Source organism: Gracilinanus agilis, chromosome 1 (genome assembly GCF_016433145.1).
Source record: "Gracilinanus agilis isolate LMUSP501 chromosome 1, AgileGrace, whole genome shotgun sequence".
In the NCBI taxonomy this organism is placed as follows: Eukaryota; Metazoa; Chordata; class Mammalia; order Didelphimorphia; family Didelphidae; genus Gracilinanus; species Gracilinanus agilis.
The window spans coordinates 719920056-719940022 of NC_058130.1; the positions used below are offsets into that span (position 1 = coordinate 719920056).

A 19967-nucleotide genomic window follows, 5' to 3' on the forward strand; every position below is an offset into this window, starting at 1 on the left:
AGAGAATGAAGTGAAGAGGCAATACAGGGGGCAGCTGGGTAGCTCAGTGGATTGAGAGCCAGGCCTAGAGACGGGAGGTCCTAGGTTCAAATCTGGCCTCAGACACTTCCCAGCTGTGTGACCCTGGGCAAGTCACTTGACCCCTATTGCCCACCCTTACCACTCTTCCGCCAAGGAGCCAATACACAGAAGTTAAGGGTTAAAAAAAAAAATAAGAGGCAATATGGCATACTAGAATGTTGTAAACTGCAAGACAGAAGATCTGGTTCCTGTTTTGTCATAAGCTAGCTGTGTGACTGCAGGCAAGTTACACTCTGACCTCTAATAAGGTCTCTTCCAGCTGAAATTCATGGGCAGTAAATTTCAACATAAAGGCAAAAATCTTAAAGATACTCTAAAAGAGCCAAGGAAAGGACTAAATCTGATTCTTTAAGGAAAAAATGTACTTCCATCTAAGAGTTAAATTCTATGTGTTGCTACTTTTTCCTGACCCATTACGAGAAATATAGTTCCTTTCATTTCCATACCTTAAGAGCCCAGCTCAAATACTGCCATCTCTCCCCACAGAGCCTTCCCAGTCTTCCAGTTGGAAGTGACATTTATGAAGCACCTGTGGACCTGAATATCCAGCATTTCTCTCTTCTTCTCATGCACTCACCATTTGTAGGCATCCCACCTATGTATCTCCAGGTATCACCTGGGTATCTCTATGTATCTCTGGTATATCCCTGTGTTATCTTATGTATAGCCTACGTATCCCCTGTATATCTCTGATAAATTCCCGTGTATTATTGTCGCCTACATTTTAACTTCTTTGAAAAGAGATTAGTGTCAGCATCACATGCAGTGCAAAGCCCAGTGGCTCACCTATAGTAGCTGCTAACAAGTGTATATTGAGTGAGTACTAAGTGGGGGACAGAAACAATGGGAAAGACAGCAATTCTGTAGCACTATAGTAAGTGATAAAAATAAGTGAAAGATGACCACTTAGGGGGGCACATCCAAGCCATTTACTTACTTGTTAACAGGATTTTTGATCCCCTGCCCTTCTGAGCCAAGGCCTTCCCCTTCCTTCCAGCCCATCTTGACCAACATCTGGTAGCCAATATTCTCCACAGTCAACTTGAATTCTTTGTATTCTGAGTAGTCTGGCTCACGGCCTTCCTGCAGGGATGACAAATATTACTGGTTGAAGTGAAAGAACAAGTTTTGTCTGGCCTGGAAGCCTGGAGATTTGGCTCAAATGGCTTTTTAACATTCAGCAAGATTATTCTCTTATTTTATAAAGATTTAGGATTCCCTCATTTGTAAAACAAAGAGGCTAAATTAGATTATCTCTAAGGTCCCCTGTTGTTTTAACAGTCTAAGTCTAGGAGACCATTTATATTTTAGACTACTGAAGAAAACGCTGTGTGACTCCCCTTTATAAGTTTCACTTTCCAGTGGGCCTTGGCTAGGAGGGATATTTTCAGTTACAGATAGCTCTCCATAGCAAAAGGGAACTGGCCATTAACTTTTCTCTAGTTAAGAGACTCAGGTCTTTATTTGGAACACTTAACAAGAGGACCATTCCACCCTTTGTTCAAACTGCATATATTAATGATTTCAAGAGGGCTTCAGCTTTCTGTCAGACTTTTCTGATATATGCTACCTGCCAGACACCTGTTAACAGCTCCAGTTAGTTCTAACTAACAGAGAAAATTCCCTAAGGTTTCAAAAAACAATTACTAGGCAGTAAAATGAAACTGTGTATATTATGCACCAGAGTCGGCAGACTGAAGAAGCCAAGAGGGAGTGAGGGCACAGGGATGATCCACCTATTAGTCACTGTCCTTCCATTTAGCTTGAGGCTCAATATCCTAACTACAAGTACTTTTTATGACTCATTTGATTAACTTTTATCATCATCTTTCAGAAAGAGGTTCTTGAAGATCAGGGCTTCTGTATTCATTTAGGACCATGTGCAACACAGGAAATTCCCCTCCTATAGTGTCTGAGATCTCTTCCCTTAACTAGTTTATAGTATGAAATCTTCTGTCTTCCTCTGGATCAGCTCACTCATGACTAGGATAAAAGAAGTGAGTGTTACTTATTCTTGTGTTTTTCAAAAAGGGGGTGCTCTGAAATAAAGAACCAGATTATTGGCCTTAGTTGATTAGATTGCTAGAGGCGCTGAGGAAAACAAGGACCAAGCAAGGCCTGGTCAGTGTGGCTCACCTCTCTAGCACAGCACAAAAGATCATACATAAAAATGCTTTGCAAACAACTTATTATTTCTCCCTTACCTTTAAAGCCTTGAATGTCTCCATGAACTTCTCCAGCTCATCAGGGGGCAAGAAATCACCAATGAAGTGCTTTCCTCTGCCCATTTTAGTCAACTGCTCTGCCCATTCTATAAAGAGATATGGCAAAAGTTAGGACATTCCTAGCCCAATGGAGAAAAGAAAATCAACCGAGGCCCCTCCCTATCATCACATATACAGTCTTTAAGGAGGGAGGGAGGGCATAAGCCTTTATTAAACTCCTACTATGTGCCAGGTACAATGTTAAGTGCTTTACAAATATCTCATTTGATTTCTGGATAAGCCTAGATGTCCTTCTCACAGCAGGGGTGCATCAGCTTTACTAGAACCTAGAATAGGAAAATTCTCATTTTGATATCTACTTCTACTGTGCAGCCAGGTTAATTAATATGAATTAACAGCTTTGCTGATGTGCCACAACAAATTCTGCCAAAGGAAAACCCTCCAACTGATTCATTTATTAGTAAAGATGAGATTACAAGACAGGAGAAGCATAATTTCAAACCTGCTCTATCACTAACCATACTAAGCTGTGTGACTTACAAGTTCCCTGCTCTTCCTGCTTTCTAGGGCAGCTAAGTGTTAGTGCTGGAGTCAGGAACACCTGAGTTCCAAACCTGCCTCAAACACTTACTAGTCGTGTGACACAAGGCAAGTCATTTAACACATCTCCACCCCAGTTTCTTGGGATAATACTAGATCCTACTCTCTTGTAAGGTTCAAGTAAGATTTGGTTATTTTAAGGATCAAATAAGGTAATATATGCAAACTGCTCTGCAAACCTTAAAGGGTTTATATAAATTCTAAGCTAATATTTCCCATTTATAAAATGAGGAAAGTTAGAATAGCTGATCTCTAAGGTTCCTTTGCTTCTAATATTCTAGGACTCAATATTCTTTTAGTATGGAATTTTTGAATGGTGCTCATATTGAATGCCTACATAATGTAATATATTCTTAACAACAATAATAGCATTTATATAGTGCCTTAAGATTAAAGCACTTTACAATGATCACAATTGGTCCTTACAACAATTCTAAGAGGTAGGTGTAATTATAATCCCAATTTTAAAAATGAAGAAACTGAGGCAAGCAAAGGTTAACTGTATTGTCCAAGGTCACAGAGCTATTAACTAAGACTGAATTTGAACTCGGGTGTTTCTGATTTGGGTTCTATCTACTGTGCCATTTAGTTGCCTCTAAATAAATAAGATATAATCAATAAGCATTTATTAAGTGACTACTAGTCACTTAAGAGTGCTAGGCCCTGGGAATATTAAGACAAAGGCAAAACAACTGCTTCCTTCAAAGACCTTATATTCTAATAGTGGAGACAACAAGCATAAATGTACAGTTATATATAAAATGGACATAAGGTTACTTTGGGAAGTGTGAAGATGGGATTAACTCTCCCCTGCCCATTTTTATATTTAATCACCAAAAGCATAGACACCCCACTTATCCTTAAGTGGGGGAGGTCTGTGACCCACGTGTGCGATAGTTGGTGACAAACCAGAATTGACTGACTGCCCTCTGGGCGGTCCTAAGCAAAGCTTTAGCTGTAAGTGAGAGGAAGGCACGTGAAGTGATGAAAGGAATGGTCTTTAGAAGTGGCAAGAACTTCCTGTGAGGAGGTCTTTGGCCTTCAACTTGACCCTGGAGGAGCTCCTGCTTGGAATCTCAGACTGCTCTTGAATTTTCCCTTAGAACTACCATGTGTGTGAGCAAAAAAGACTGACTTCCTTTTCCTGGATTTTCCTGGAGGTACTAGCCTCATGGCTAAAACCCTTGTTTAATTTACCTCTGGGTCCCCTTTGCTGGAGTCTCTGAACCCCTGCCTGGTTTGGACCAGGCCGGAGTAATCTCTCTGATTTCCTTACTTTCAATCTTTCTCCAGAAGTCATTCTGACTTGAGTAATAATTCCCGGTGACTGCACTCTTATAAATTTAGTCCAACCCTTTAATTTTTAACCTTTACAGAAGGAATGCTCTAGCAGCGGAGTAGGAAACTGAACTCAATCCTGAAGGAACAGGAAACCAAGGAGACAGAGAGAGGACATCCCATGAATAATAATAAGTACAAAAGTATAGAGACAGGTGAAGCCTAGCAAGAAAATAAACTGGGCTGGACAGTGAGAAAGAAGAGGAGTGGTGTGCAATAAGGCTGGAAAGATGAGATGGGAAGAGGCTAGGAGGAGCTTTATCAGCCAAACAGAAAAGCTTCTATTTGATCAGAGTTAACAGGAAGATCTTGGAATTTTCTAAGTAGGAGACATGATCAAACATGCACTTCAGAAAGATGACTTTGTGGGGCAGCTGGGTAGCTCAGTGGATTGAGAGCCAGGCCTAGAGATGGGAGGTCCTAGGTTCAAATTTGGAAGGAGGGAGAGACAAAGGGAGAAAGGAAGGATGACTTTGGTAGCTTTTATGGAGAATGGACTGGACTAGGGAGCAACTGGACACAAGCAGACCAAGCAGTAGATTTCTGCAATTGTTGAGGCAGGAGGTAGCAAGGGCTGGAAATAGGGTCAGGTCGGTGAGTAGAGGAAGGCAATATATGTTGTGGAGGTAGAATGACAAGAATTGGCAACCAAAGGATGATCCAGAGGTTGCAAACCTTTGTGAATAGAAGGATTTTTTTTTTTTTATAAACCCTTGTACTTTGGTGTATTGTCTCATAGGTGGAAGATTGGTAAGGGTGGGCAATGGGGGTCAAGTGACTTGCCCAGGGTCACACAGCTGGGAAGTGGCTGAGGCCGGGTTTGAACCTAGGACCCCCTGTCTCTAGGCCTGACTCTCACTCCACTGAGCTACCCAGCTGCCCCCAATAGAAGGATTTTTTAACAAAAATCTTTTTGGTTCCTGGCTAGTGAAGGCAGTAAAAGAGAAAAGGTTCCAAAAGGAGACAAAGTATGAAATGCTATGAGGTGAAAATCTTAAACCTTGCTAGTACTAAGGACAAAGGAATGAGTATCATCTCCATTCAAAGAGATCAATTCCAAAATTCCTTTTAGTCCTGACACTATACTTCTAGGAAATTACTGAATGAACTTCTGCCCATCCTGGTTTAGATGAGCAATTCACACAGTCCTTTACAACTCATTTCTTCTGTAAGATGTCAAGGGACAAACTGCTTGAAGTGATCCACTAACCTGGGCATCAACAGCTATGAAACACTCATTAAGGGGAAAAAAAGCAATTTATGAGATTCAAAATTCTACTATCCCTACTTTACCTGTATAAACAGTGTCCCCTCCTGAGAACGTAAGCTTCTTGAGAAGTGGGATGGTTTTTTGTTTTGTCTTTCTATCCCCAGTGCCTGGCATAATAACCCACACATACAATGTACTTAGGGTTTGGGGAATATAATAGTGATTTACAGTTTACCAAGCTCTTTCTTCACAATGCTTCTATAAAATATATAGGACCAATATTACTATCCTTTTTTTATTAAGGAAAATGAAATTTAGAGAAATGAATAAGCTTAGACACAAACCCAAGTCTTAAGACTCCTAATGTGGGGTCCTTCACCACTATATCTACTGCCTTTTAAGACAATATTACATTGCATTCAAATACTATCACTATAGAACTATTTACACTCCCTAAAACTGGCTACTCATTCCTTTCATGTCATCTTCCTTACCTAGTAATTCCTACTAATTTGTTAGTGTTTGCAAATGTAACTTAAACATGATATTTACATATGCAAAATAGTTCAAATAACTATTTTTCTTAAATAGAAGCAGTAAGATATAATGGATAAAAAGTTAACCTCCTCTAACAATTTGCCTGGGCAAGTCACTTGTCCCTTCACTACCCAAGGCAACTCTCAATGACTATAAAATTTCAAAGCAGCCACTAAAATCTGCACTGCTAGTGGGAGTTTCCTATACTGATAAGAAAAATCATTTCAATTCCTCAAAATTTCTTCACATGATACATTTCCATTTTATTCAGTTGTGCCTATAGCCCTGAATGAATTCCTAAAGAACTGTTCCAAAGTGGAATGGGAAGTAGTAAAGCAGTTCTTACTCCAAACCTCCATCTCTAGAAGTCTTCAAGGAAAGTGGGGATAAATACTTCTTAGTAATGTATGTGAAAGGGAATTCTTTATTTTCTTTGTCTATTTTGAGTTAATTAATCTAAGAAACCCCTACTTAACACTTTGTTATCAAATCACTTACTTGGAGAGCTCCATGTGTCACCTTTTAAGAAGTCCTCATGTTCCAAAATGGGGTCTAAAAAGTTCTGTGCACGTGACCAGTCTCTCTCTGCAAACTCATCTCCTAACTTTCTCTCTCTCTCACTATACTGAGCTGAAATATGTATCCCTATAACTTTGACAAGCTAGTTCTTTGGGGACTAAGAATAATAAACCTCTATCTCATGACAATTGTCAGATACTAGAAAGACAGGGATATCAATCACATCAAGAAAAGTCTTTTCTTCAAATTCAACATTTCCAAACTGTATCCAAATCTTCATGATTGCCTCTTTCTTTGTATCAGGATCAAAGCCTAATTTCCCCCAAAACCGTGGATGGTCCCTAGGCCAAACCTCTATCTCTATGTCAGAAATCTACCTCGTGTCTTGTCCATCTCCATCCGACGCAGTTGATGCTCCCATGTTCCCAGCTCATTGTCCACCTCCTCATCACTGTCATAGTCATGCTGGTGTTGCTGGACCGCTTTCTCCCACATAAGCTGCATGTCCTGCATGGCCCGCTTGTGCTTCATAATCATGTCATACATCTGCTGCATCTGGAAGAAGACAGCATTAGGTTCACCAAGTGCCTATGATACTTACCAGGCTAACTAGCCAAGCTACTATAATCAGAGAAAAATAAGAAATTGGATAACAGTCTCCAACAGGCTATGATCAACATCTGAAAGCATTGTTAAGGAAGAGTCACAACCTGTCTTCCCACCATGACCCTGGAGTTGCAGTAGACTTCAAGACCCTCCACAGTTGGTCCTAATATAGAAAATCTGATGATACTCTCTTCACTGCTTATCTGCTAGAGGGAAGAGACGAGACCTAAGTTTGAATCCTGATTTTAGTTCTCAAGAGTTGGGCCTTCAATGAGTCAATTTTCTTCTCTGACTCTTTGCTTCCTCACATGTAAACAGAGATAATAATGCTGGTCCTGACTACCCTTACAGAGTGATGCCCTTCCTGAGCTGCTCTGGGCCTGATTACCTCAAGACCCAAAAGGAGCTCCCCACTAATCAGTGTTCCTAGAGAGCTATAACCTGTCAATGTCCTCAACCTTTTTTTTTTAACATTCTTAGTCTAGACCAGTGATGAGCAAACTATGACCCACAGGCCAGATGCAGCCTCCTGAAATATTCTATTGGGCCCTGGGACATTATTCCTAATCTGAAGAATACAATGAATAGGATATAATACAATGAAACTTCGGAAAGAGTTGCCTTAGAAACAGACTGACAGATGAGCATTTCCTTTCCTTTGGCCCCCTCTTTTAAAAGTTTGCCTATCACTGGTCTAGACTGTTCCTCAGGATAGATTAGGGTTTTCCTCCTAACTATGGCATCTATGGACAAAGAAATACAACTGAGGATTTAGAATTGGAGAGAAGTCCATCTGAGGTATGGCATGTTAAGGGTTTTACAAACTCTGAAGTACAAAAGAAATGTCAGTGTATACTATTACTGGTATACTCCACATGCAAGGGAAAGTGACTCGGTTCTCCTTCCAGGCTTACCTCCTGTTGTTCCTTTAGCTGCTTCTTCTGGGCATCAGAGAGCTCTGTCACCCCGACAAGGCCAACAGGTTTTCCTTTCTCATAACCAAGCCCTTTGAGATCCTGAACTGTAAAAGAAAACACTGAGTACTCAATTACTCTTAAAGGTCAGGAAGACATGACCCAAATCATAATCATTTCAAGTAGATAAAGGCTCTACTTGATTCAGGTTTGAGCCTTGATTTGACTACTGACTAATCCTGGGAACTTGAGCACAACCACTCTTCCCTAATGAGCTCTCATTTCTGCACTAGCTATGCTACAAGTTTGCTATAAGGCTCAACTGGGGAAAAAAAAAAAAGAAACACACATCTAAAACCAAAGCATGTTTAAGTTATTATTCTCTCAATGCCTCTTTATCCAGGTATCTTTCATATCATAAGTAAATTCTGAAAAAAATCAGTCAATAAACATTCATTATATCTCTTATTATATGCCAGGCACTATGCTAAGCACTAGGGATATAAAGAGAGGTAAAAAGTTCCCGTTTCTCAAGGAGCTCACAGGCTAAGGAGGGAGATAAAAGCAAAGTTAAAGGGAGAGGGAGAAAAAGAGCACCAGAAATCTCTGCCAAGACTAATGTTAGTTAGAAAACATAAATGTACTAGTGTGAGCACATTACTCCTCAAAGTTCTTTACTGGCCCTTTATTACCAAGTGAATAAAGACTGTACTGCTTAGCCTGGCATCCAAGGAGGTACAAGATGTAATTCAAACATATCTCTTTAGTCTTCTTGCACCATTCCCCTTCGAAGATTCTATGTACCATTTCCTCAAAATGTCACTTACTCTCCCTATCTCTGTGCCTTTATATACACACAAAAATTGTAACTAGGATAGGGTGATCAGGTTTGCCCCAGGGAGTTAAATTTAGAGAACGTTAACACCACTACTTCAGTGGAGATTTCTTCTCCCCTTGTCCTTGGTTGCCATCTTCAAACCCCCATGAAACCTTTTCACATGTCCCTTAGCTAGAAGTGAGCTCTTCCTTATCTAAACTCACAGCATTCTTCATTCTTCTTATGCAATGTCATATCTTAAGCTGTATTACAATTAGCAATTGTCTTTATCTTCCCAACAAGGCAGTAAACACATTTAAAGCTAGGTTCAGTTTCAGTCACCTTTCCATCCCACCTCACAAGGCCCAGAATGGTGAACTACACATAATAAACACTTCATAAATGTTTAATAAAAGAAAGGGAAACAACAAGCACTAGAAAGAGTCAGTCAGTAAATAGACATTTATGAAGAGCCTAGTATGTGTCAAGCACAATGCTTAACTCTTGGGATACAAAAAGAAGCAAAAGATAATCCTTGCCCTTAAGAAAATCACAATCTAAAAAAGGAAGACAAGCAATCAAATACATACAAATAAGCCCTGTACAGGATGAAGAGGAAATAATTAAGAGGGAAGGCACTAGAATTAAGAAGGGTTGGGACAGGCTTTAAGAGGCATGTCACTGGATTAAAGAGTTATATGGCAGAAAATAAGAACACCGGGAAGGAAAAAAACAGCGAGGTTATGAAGGATTTTGAATATCAAACAGGATTTTGTACCTGAATTTGGAAGCAATAGGGAGCCACTGAAGTTTACTAGGTGGGGGAGGGGAAGATGGTGATTTTTGAGATGGTAAGACCTGTATACTTTTAGGAAGATCAATCTGATAGCCTCTGGAGAGACTTGAAGCAGGCTGATCTACCAATTTCTACAGTCCAGAAGTGAGATAATAAGTGGCTTCACCTTAGTTGTGGGCCCAATTGCCTAGAGCTGTTTATACCTTCGTTCTTTGCAGAGTTGGGACACTATAGGAGTAGAATATTCCATCTAACGACAGATCTGGCATATTTGTATAATCAAATTAGAATGTTGGTTATTTTGCTGAGCTGTCTGTTTTTTTCATTCTTCTTCTTCTTTTTTTTTTTTAAATAATGAAGGGTTCAACAAACTACAGCTTGATAGTCAAATCTGGCCTGGCTGACCCAAAACTAAGAATGTATTTTATATTTGAAATAACAATATTTTGTGACACAAAAATTTTATGAAATTCAAATTTAAGTATTCATAAATAGTTTTAGTAAAACAGAGCTATATACCAATTCATTTTACATACTGTCAAGGCAGAGTTGAATAGTGGCCAAAGAGAGTCTACATGGTATTCTCATTGCTATACATTGCCGTTCAGCACACAAGCTATTGTATGCAATTATATAATGTGCAGAATTATGCCACATGTATTGCTATATTGTGATTTTTTATCAGTGTACTCATAAATTTAAAACAAGAAGGAAACTTTTTAGCTCAAAACTGAGATTAAAATTTTTCTGAATGAAAAATACCACTCTCGATCACAATTATCAGACACTAAATGTCTTGAAACTTATACTGCAGTAAAGTCAATTGGGTGACAATGAGCATTGATTGAACCATAAGTACTGTCAAACTGCTTTATAGTACTTCTTGTGTAGTCAAAAGTCAAAACAAGGGAGATCTCTATTTCCACAAATTGCAGCAGATATATTTTCTGAGCTCAAATGACAGTTCTAGCAGCATTTTTGAGACCTCTATGCAAGGGCAAATACTACTGTAATCATAAAAGTTTACAAATGTCTTCCATGTGATGAAGATGCTTAAAATCGTATGCTATAGATTGGTATCAGTATTGGCAAAAATCTAGGAACATGTCAAAACCTGCCTGAGTTTCATCTTGATTTCTAACTAATGTGAGTGTGAAGCCCCCCTACCCCCTTTTATGATTACAGTAGTATTTGCCTTTATATTTATTTTCATAATATAATCATTAGTGTTGAGTTAATAAGTCAAAGGGGTAGTTTGCTTTATAAACTCACAGGGATTAGCTAAGAAAGTTACAGTTTAGGGTGGTATCAAATCTTGTTTACATCTTTTGACCATAAGCCTTTAACCAAAAGTTACTACCAAGCCCACCATACCCTGTTGGGTACAAGCTCAAGATGGTCCGGAAGGAGGGAGAGATCTCTAAGTCACCTCATATTTGGCATTTGAATATAGTTATCTATAAGTCATAGATGTCTTTTTTTTGGGGGGGGGGGCCGTTGGCAGGCTTCTTTCTTGGATGTCAAATTTATCTGGACTCTTTCTTAAACATCAACCATATCTTCTTGTCAAATCACATGAATTTTGCTTCCAAAATCTTTCTTGAATTCATCCCCTTTTGATTTCTAATGGTATTCTCATAGTATGGGTCATTATTAATAGATTTTTGAATTATCATGAAAATCTCCTAACTCCTCTCCCTACATCCCCTCTTTTTCCCATGCCAATCCATCCTGTGAATGCTGTATTCATTTTTCCCATGCACAGAATTATCATTTTTCAGGATTATAAAATGATTAACAAGAAAAACTTAGCCTGACATTGAAGGCATTCTAACACTTTGTATTTCCTACCCTTTTTGGTTTGACTGGATACCACTCTCCATTCTTTAAACAATGCCAGGGCTTTCATGTTTGGGCCACTTAAAGTCCTCTAACCACCCATAGTTTTTCAATTCAATGATTGTTTCACTGTAATTGCTCTGAACAGATTATATCTCCAGTACTGTTTTCACTTCTGGTATCATATTTTTTGGAAGAGCAGACAAGTTGCAGCAAGTTTACAAAAAAAAAAAAAAAAAAAAAAGAGCAATCAGAAAAGTAAAGAGGACTGAAGAACATACTATTCAAGAATGAGATGAAAAGGGGAAGCTAGGAGGCTCAGTAATTAGAGAGCCAGATCTGGAGACTGGAGATCCTAGATTCAAATGTGACTTCAGACACTTCCTAGCTTTGTGACCCTAGGCAAATCATTTCATCCCAATTGCCTAGTCCTTACCTTTCTTCTGCCTTAGAACTGAAAAAATTCTAAAACAGAAGATAAGGGTTTAAAAAAAAAAAAAAAAAAAAAAAAAAGACAAATTTAGGCCTGAAGTGAAAATTTTCCGGGGGGTGGGGGAGGGGGAGGGGGCGGCAAGGAGGATCTGAATCAGTGATTTCATTAGGAAAAGAACTCCTAGTAAGGAAACTTCCTCAATCAATGAAAATGCAGTAACTTTTCTACAACTTATATTTTTAGTTGCCAGAGTCTGAAAAGTTAAGTGACTTACATCACATAGTTAGTAGGTGTCAAGAGGCAGAATGTGAAAGTGGGTTTTCTTGATTCTATGTCCAGTTCTCTAGTGTTTAATCAACTGGCTATATTCCCATAAAAATTAAAATTCCTAAGTACCAAAGCTAAGTGGTACTTGGCTACCTCAGTATGTATTGAGTTCCTTTATTAGAGGAAACTTCAAGAAAAAGTTGGATGAACATTTATATCAGTGACATCATAAGGGATTCTAGAGAAAATAATGAAAAACTATGCTGACTTCAAACTTGTAATAAAATTTCAATGAGGCTTCTCTGTAGCCAAGGCAATCATTTATAATGGATTCAATTTTTCACAGCCACTCTTCTAAATCTTCTCCTCTCTTAAGCCTCTGGTGTGTGTAAATAAAATGAGCTCTAGCCCATTCATAGTATGGATAGCTCCTGGCATAACCACTATAGCCTCTAAAGTGTATGCAGCTTGCCCTACCTGCCAAGCATATAACCAACATGCCTTTCGTGGCAAAGCTTTTGGTGGGCGTCCATTGGTTTACACACCTTTTGAGCACCTACAAATTGATTTCATAACAATGCCAAAGGCTGGACAATATAAATTCTGTCTAGTCATAGTGGATCAACTGACCAGGTGGCCAGAAGCATTTCCTACTGCCCGAGCCACATAGGCCTTTGTTGCCAAGGTGCTTTTAAAAGAAATCATTCCTCATTTTGGTCTGCCTGCATGTATTGATTCAGACAGGGGGAGTCACTTTACTGATTCAGTTTTATCTGAAATATATTCCTGTCTGGGGATAACTCCAAAATTCCATGTACCATATCACCCCCAGAGTTCAGGCCAAGTTGAACGGATGAACAGAGAACTTAAAACTATGATTGGCAAATTATGTACTGAGACACATCTAAAATGGCCTGAAATTCTCCCTCTAGCTCTATTTTATCTTAGAAGCAGGCCTAGGGGAGATCTACACATCTCGCCATATGAGATGCTTTTTGGACATCCTCCTATACAGGCTAAGCCTTTTTCTCCTGCATATACATCACTATTAGGAGGAGATACTTCTATTGCTTCCTATATACAGGAATTGCAACACAAACTGCGTGAACTCCATGAATCTGGAACTGCAGTACAAGCAGGACCAATAGACTTTTCACTTCACGACCTGAACCACCCAGGAGACAAGGTGTATATAAAGAACTTCCAGCGCACTGGGGCAACCCAGCCTTCATGGGATGGCCCGTTTGAAATTTTATTAACTACCCCAACAGCTATAAAAATTGGAGAAAAGGACTCTTGGATTCATTGCTCACATGTAAAGAGGGCATCTTCTATTGAACCTGATAGACTGTTTCCTGTTACCTGCATTGGAGATAACAGTTCATAGACTAATGGATGCTAATTTTGGAATCATTGGTTGTTCTTGATTCTTTCCCTGATTTTATTTTAATTTTCTTATTGATTTTCCTAATATCTTTTAATAGAATAATTGATATTTTTTGTCTTTTCTCATTTCTTGTACTTAAGTACATATAATCACAATTTTTTTTCATTATTTTTTGCAATGATATAATTTTAACATATATATATATATATTTGCTGTAATATTACTGCTTACTCACAAGGTTTAGACTTTGGGAACTTGCCATATATTGTTAAATGCTATGGGACTGTGATTAATGCTTCTGTCTGATTCCAGGAGAAGGGAACACAAGAGCCGTTAATAGTGCTAAGAAAGCACAAGGTCATGGAGACCAACCGACCAATCCGAATGGGATTGATGAGAACATCTGCACAGTGCCAAGGAGCACAAGGTCAAAGAGATCATACAAATACAGGTGGGATTGAGGTACTCCCACGCCAACACTAAGGACTTGAACTCAGTGTAAGAATCGAAGTTGCGACACTTAACATATGTTAAGACGTAGGACTCTTCGAACTACACTGCCAGTCAGGTACCACAGGTTATCCATCATCTAGCTCACCCATATATTCCTGAGAATGAAGGGAATGACAGACACTTCCCTTGCATATAAATCTGGTCCTTTTCTCTCTCTTATAGAATGGCAACTTCCTGTAGTCTTAGCTACAAATGGGTAAGTGCAGTATTACTGCATTGTGTCCTACAGACTAGTAAGATGGAAATTATATTAATTGGACCCTAATACAAGGGCCTGTTATAAATTTATTTTGTTTCTTCAAAAATTTTATATACATAGCTTTTGATATTTTGATTTTGATTTTAATGTTTTCTTTTTCCAAAGTTTCAATTTTCTTCTATTTGAATTTTATATACTTTTTTTTCTTTTGAATTTACTCATACAACCCCAAGACTCAACTATATATCTTGAGCTGATATGGGTATTTCTTTTTAAATACCCACATCAGAGGGGATTGTATTTTTATAAAATCCAAGATTTAATTGTATTTTTATTATATCCAAGATTTAATTTTTATTTTGTTTGAGAAAAATTCTCAGGGAAAGAAACTTGCTGATTCCTTAATCCAGAGAATGAACTGTTTGCAGAGAGATGCCTGAAGAATCTACATTTATTCAAGAGATCCAGAATGAACTTTGGGTTGTAATTGATTGAACTGATGGGGTTTGTTGCATGGAGTGATCTAGAATGAACTTTGGGTATAAATGAATGGACTGATGGGTTTTGAACAGCTACTTTAATTGTACATGTTATGCCAATAGGAGACTGCCCCCAATTGGTTTCTTGTCAATGCGCTTAGCAAAACACTGGTTTTGCTTTGTCTCTTTTCCGGTTCCCCTCTTATCTCTATTGTAGTTAGAAGACCTTTGTGAGTATAAGATGATTATGTAAAATGATCACTTGGGGTGACTAGGCACCCAATGATCATCAGGGGGGATTGTGTAGATAGAATTAGCTCTAGCCCATTCATAGTCAAACTCTACTCATCCTAGGCATAGAGATGATGTCATCCCCACCTCCCTTAGTGGGGAGGGGAGATGAGTTACCCACACGTGACAATAAGTAACAAATCAAGAACAAGGGACTGCCCTTTGGGCAGTCCAAATCAGTGCAGAGGCTGCCATTTGTCCACTTGAATTAGAGGTGGACCCACAGGAAGTGACGAAAGACGCTATCTCTTCAGGTATGTTGGTTACTTCCTGCGAAGGGAGTTCCCGCTTTGAACTTGGTGCTGCAGGTAGTCGGGTGAGACCACAGGCCGCTTCCACTCTGAATGGTCACATGGGTAAGTTAGGCTGACTTCCTTGGGCCTAGCTTGGCGTTTCCAAACTCTACCTTTAAGTAGGCTCTAGCCTATCTGATTGCTAGGCCTTGTGACTTGTAGCCTCATTTATTTAGCCGTCTAACCTTCTCTCTCTATCCAGGCCTCTGCAGGCCTGGACTAGCCTCTCCCTCACTCTATTTCCCTACCTTTTACCCTTCTAATTGTAAATAAACTACCTTAAACCTGATCCTGACTTGGGTCTAATTTAATTACGGAATCAACCTGAATTGTTGATTCCTGGCGGCCACACTTTAATTATATATCTATAAATACCTAAAATCTCCCTCTTACAGGTGGCATCCTCTCCCACACCCATCCCCTACCATTTCTGCTGAGGACTTTGCCTCATGCTTCATCAAAAAATTTGAAGCTACCAGCTAAGAGCTCTTACTTCTTCCCTCTTCCTCATTTCATCCCTCAAACATCTGCCTCTACTCTCTCTCATGGAGAGACAGCTCTTCTCCTTAATAATCACTCTTTTCCTTTGCTACTCTCTTTCTAGATTTTGGGGGACTGCTCTTTCCTGGTCCTCCTAATCTATCTGACAGATAGCTTCTGTCAGTCTACTCTGCTGGATCTTCATGCAGGTCATGCTCTCTTAACTGTGGTTATCAGTCCTAGGCTCTCTACTCTTATTCCTGGTGATTTCATGAACATGCATGGATTAATTCTTATAATAATGATTCTTAAATATAGCTTTTCTGCTGGCTTCTAGTCTCTAACTCATTCTGGATGTCCAATATACATCTTAATCTCAACATGTCCCAAACTGAACTCATTACCTTTCCCCCTTCCAAATTTGCTTTACTGTCCTCCAAGGTACCACTACTCTCCTGGTTCCCCAAGCTACAACTTAGGTGTCATTCTTTGTTTCTCACTATCTCTAACCTCCATATCTAATCTGTTGCCAAGGTCTGTTGATTCACTTTGCAACATTTCAGGAATCTGACCCCTTCTCTCTCTGATACTGCCACCACCAGGGTGCAGTCCTTCACTTCCTTATACCTTAGTCTACTTACCACAAGTCTCTCCTTCACTCTAGGCAATCCTCTTACAGAGTCACCAAAGTGATATTCCTAAGAACAAGTGTGACAAGTGTGACAATGTCAATCCCCATTCCTCACTCAATAAAATCCAGTGGCTCCTTATCATCTCTGGGGTGAAATATAAAATCCTATGTTTGGTATTCAAAACCTCTCTTTACTTCCGGGTTAAGATGGCGGCAGAGTTAGAAGCAGCTCTTAACCTCTCCTGACCGAAACACACAAAACTCCTCAAGGGGACATAAAAACAAGTCCAGACGAACGGAGGAACCCCACAACAGGGCACAGCATGGAAGGTACGTGGAATCGAGACATTTCCAGGCTAGAAAGGGCTCTCACTCAATCGCGAGCTGAGCAACCGCCCCACCCCCACCCCCTCCACACTCACCTATAGCTCCGAACCCAGCTAAAAAGAAATAGAGCAAGTTTGGGGCACCCATCGAGTCATCGGCAGCTCCGGGACCTGTTCCTGAGAGCAGCAAGACTTAGGACCCCATTAAGTCAAGAACGCACGCGAAATCTGAGCGCGCGGGAGCAGAGAGTGGACGCTGGGCGCAGAGTGCCCGCTGAGCAGAGGCGTGGGTGGAGGCAAACACAACCAGGAACTAAAGCCTAAGTGGGGAACCAGTGCAGACGGGTATACGACTGTGGAAATAGCTCCCTGAGACTTGTAAAGGAACCTCCTGCAGAGGATCAAGCAAGGGAATCCACCAGGGGGCTTGACCTTGGAAAAAACTAGAACTCAGACCTCAGGAGCCAATAGATCTCAGACAGACACTGAGAGCGAGGATAAACCTGAGAAGCTGCTGGGCTAATGATGGCTAATCAGTTACAGGAAATTCAGAAGAGAAAGAATAATAACAAAAAAAAGAAGTCTTTAACACTCGACAGCTTCTACACAGAGAAAATCCAGACAACCGAGCAAACAGAGGAGGAGAACAAACAACCATCCGGACCCTCCCCAAATAAGGAAAACTCCTCACAAGCTATGGAAGAGTTCAAATCTGAGATTCTGAGGAAAATGGAAGAGATCTGGCAAGAAAATAACAGCTTAAAAGGTAGAATCTTGCAACTGGAAAGCGAGGCTCAGAAACCAAATGAACTGATAAGCAAATTGAACACAAGAAATGACCAGATTGAAAAGGAATACCAGAAGATTATGGCCGAAAACAAGAAGATTATGGCCGAAAACCAAAAGATTATGGCCAAAAATCAATCCCTAAAGGCTAGAATTGAGCAAGTAGAAACTAATGATCTCTCAAGACAACAAGAACAAATAAAACAAAGCCAAAAGACTGAAAAAATAGAAGGAAACATGAAATATCTCAATGAGAGAGTGACAGACCAAGAAAACCGGTCTAGAAGAGACAATTTGAGAATAATTGGTCTTCCAGAAAAACCAGAAATTAATAAAAACCTGGACTCTATACTAACAGAAATAATTCAGCAAAATTGCCCTGAAGTCCTACAACAAGAGGGCAATATAGACATTGAAAGGATTCATAGAACACCTGCGGCATTCGATCAAGAAAGGAAAACACCAAGAAACATCATTGCAAAATTCAAGAGTTTCCAAGCAAAAGAAAAAATCTTACAAGAAGCCAGAAAGAAACAATTCAAATATCAAGGAGCAACAATCAGGATCACACAGGATCTGGCAGCCTCAACACTAAAAGACCGCAAGGCGTGGAATACAATATTCAGAAAGGCAAGAGAGCTGGGCCTGCAACCACGGATCAACTACCCATCAAAATTGACTATATATTTCCAAGGGAAAGTATGGGCATTCAACAAAATTGAAGAATTCCAGGTATTTGCACAGAAAAGACCGGGGCTAAATGGAAAGTTTGATATCCAACCACAAAAATCGAGAGAAACCTGAAAAGGTAAATAAGATACAGAGGGGAAAGAAAGAAAACTTATAATTTTTAAATTTGCCTTTTTAAGGGCCTCAGTGAGATCTAATTATCTGTATTCCTTTGTAGAGAAATGTTATGTTTAATTCTCTGTAGTGAACTCTATTCACTATTACAATATTCACTATTATAGTAATCAGAAGAATAATTAACAGGGTGAGGGTGGAACACTAAATAATCTAAGATGGCATGGGGGATGGGAAAGAGGGGGAGAATAGCATGGGACACCAAGAGAAACTTGAGCGAATAAGAAAATAGAATATTCTATTACACACAAAGAGGGCATGGGAGAGAGAGGGGACAAATACTATAATAAGAAGGAGAGGAAGAGAGCATAAAGAGGTAATAATCAAACCTTACTCTCAGTGTAATCAACCCGGAGAGGGAAGAGTAGCTATACTATCCATTGGGAAATAAAACTCTTATCTTGCCCTTCTGAGGAAGTTAGAAGGGATAAACCAAGGGGAGCAGGTGTGTAAATAGAATAGCCAGATCCCATTTAATAGTCAAGAATCTACTCAACACAGGCGTGCTAATGATGTCACTCCCACCTCCCTTAGTGGGGAGGGGAGACGAGTTACCCACACGTGACAATAAGTAACAAATCAAGAATAAGGGACTGCCCTTTGGGCAGTCCAAATCAATGTAGAAACTGCCATTTGTCCATTTGAATTAGAGGTGGACCACAGGAAGTGATGAAAGACACACTCTCTTTAAGTAAGTTAGTGAACTTCCTGTAGAGTGAGTTGGCGTCTGGAACTGGAAGAAGAAGCATCTCCTGAGACCACAGACAGATTACACTCTGTATTGTCACGTGGGTAAGTTAGGCTGGCTTCCTTGGCCTAGCTGGGCCAATTCTAAACTCTGCCTATCCGGCTGTTGGGCCTTGCGGCTTACAGCTTCATTTATTTAGTCTTCTACCTCCCTCTTCTCTTTATCCCTACTCACTTTCCTGATTGTAAATAAACTCCTCAACCCGATGCTGACTTGGGTCTGATTTAATTACGGAATCAACCTGAATTGTTGATTCCTGGCGGCCACATATTTTAAAGATATAACTATAATAACTAAATTTTAATTCTTACATTATTGGCTGACCACTCGGTCTCTCGAATTCCCTCAATCTTTCTGAATTTTTCTTGAATTCTTCTTTGTATCTATCCTTAAGTCAGCCTTCTCACAGCACGCCGTGGAGCTTCGGTCGATATAAAGCTGCTAGATTGGTGAGATCAAAAAAACCTGGGGACCCTGAAAATTTAGCTAGGTTGCCTTTTTGTCTTAAAAAAAAAAAAAAAAAATAAGCCTAGTAGGAGGCCTTGGCCACACCTGGGAAGGACTGCTCAGTTCTCCTAGCCAGGCCAGGAGCACACCTGAATAAGATTTAAAAGCAGCCAAATAGAAGCGGGAGGCACTAGACTTATTTAGTAGACTTAGGGAGAGTAAATTTTTTTTAGGCTACAAATAGGCTTAAACTCTGTTCTATTTCAAACCGTACTTTTAGTTTTAAAAACCTTTAGAAAAAGCAAAAGCCTGGTGGGGCCAGCTAGAATTTAAAAAGCCGC

General features: G+C 39.7%; 1 protein-coding gene across 1 annotated transcript in view; it reads right to left on the minus strand.

Annotated features, from left to right (window-relative positions):
• The window catches only part of SUGP1 (SURP and G-patch domain containing 1), a 57854-nt gene that overhangs the window by 1669 nt on the left and 36218 nt on the right, over positions 1 to 19967 (minus strand). The window contains exons 9-12 of the mRNA XM_044671462.1: positions 8031 to 8137; positions 6888 to 7065; positions 2286 to 2392; positions 1019 to 1164 (exon numbers count right to left, since the gene is read on the minus strand). Coding sequence (XP_044527397.1) covers positions 1019 to 1164; positions 2286 to 2392; positions 6888 to 7065; positions 8031 to 8137 — 538 coding nt within the window. The remainder of the gene's footprint in view (positions 1 to 1018; positions 1165 to 2285; positions 2393 to 6887; positions 7066 to 8030; positions 8138 to 19967) is intronic.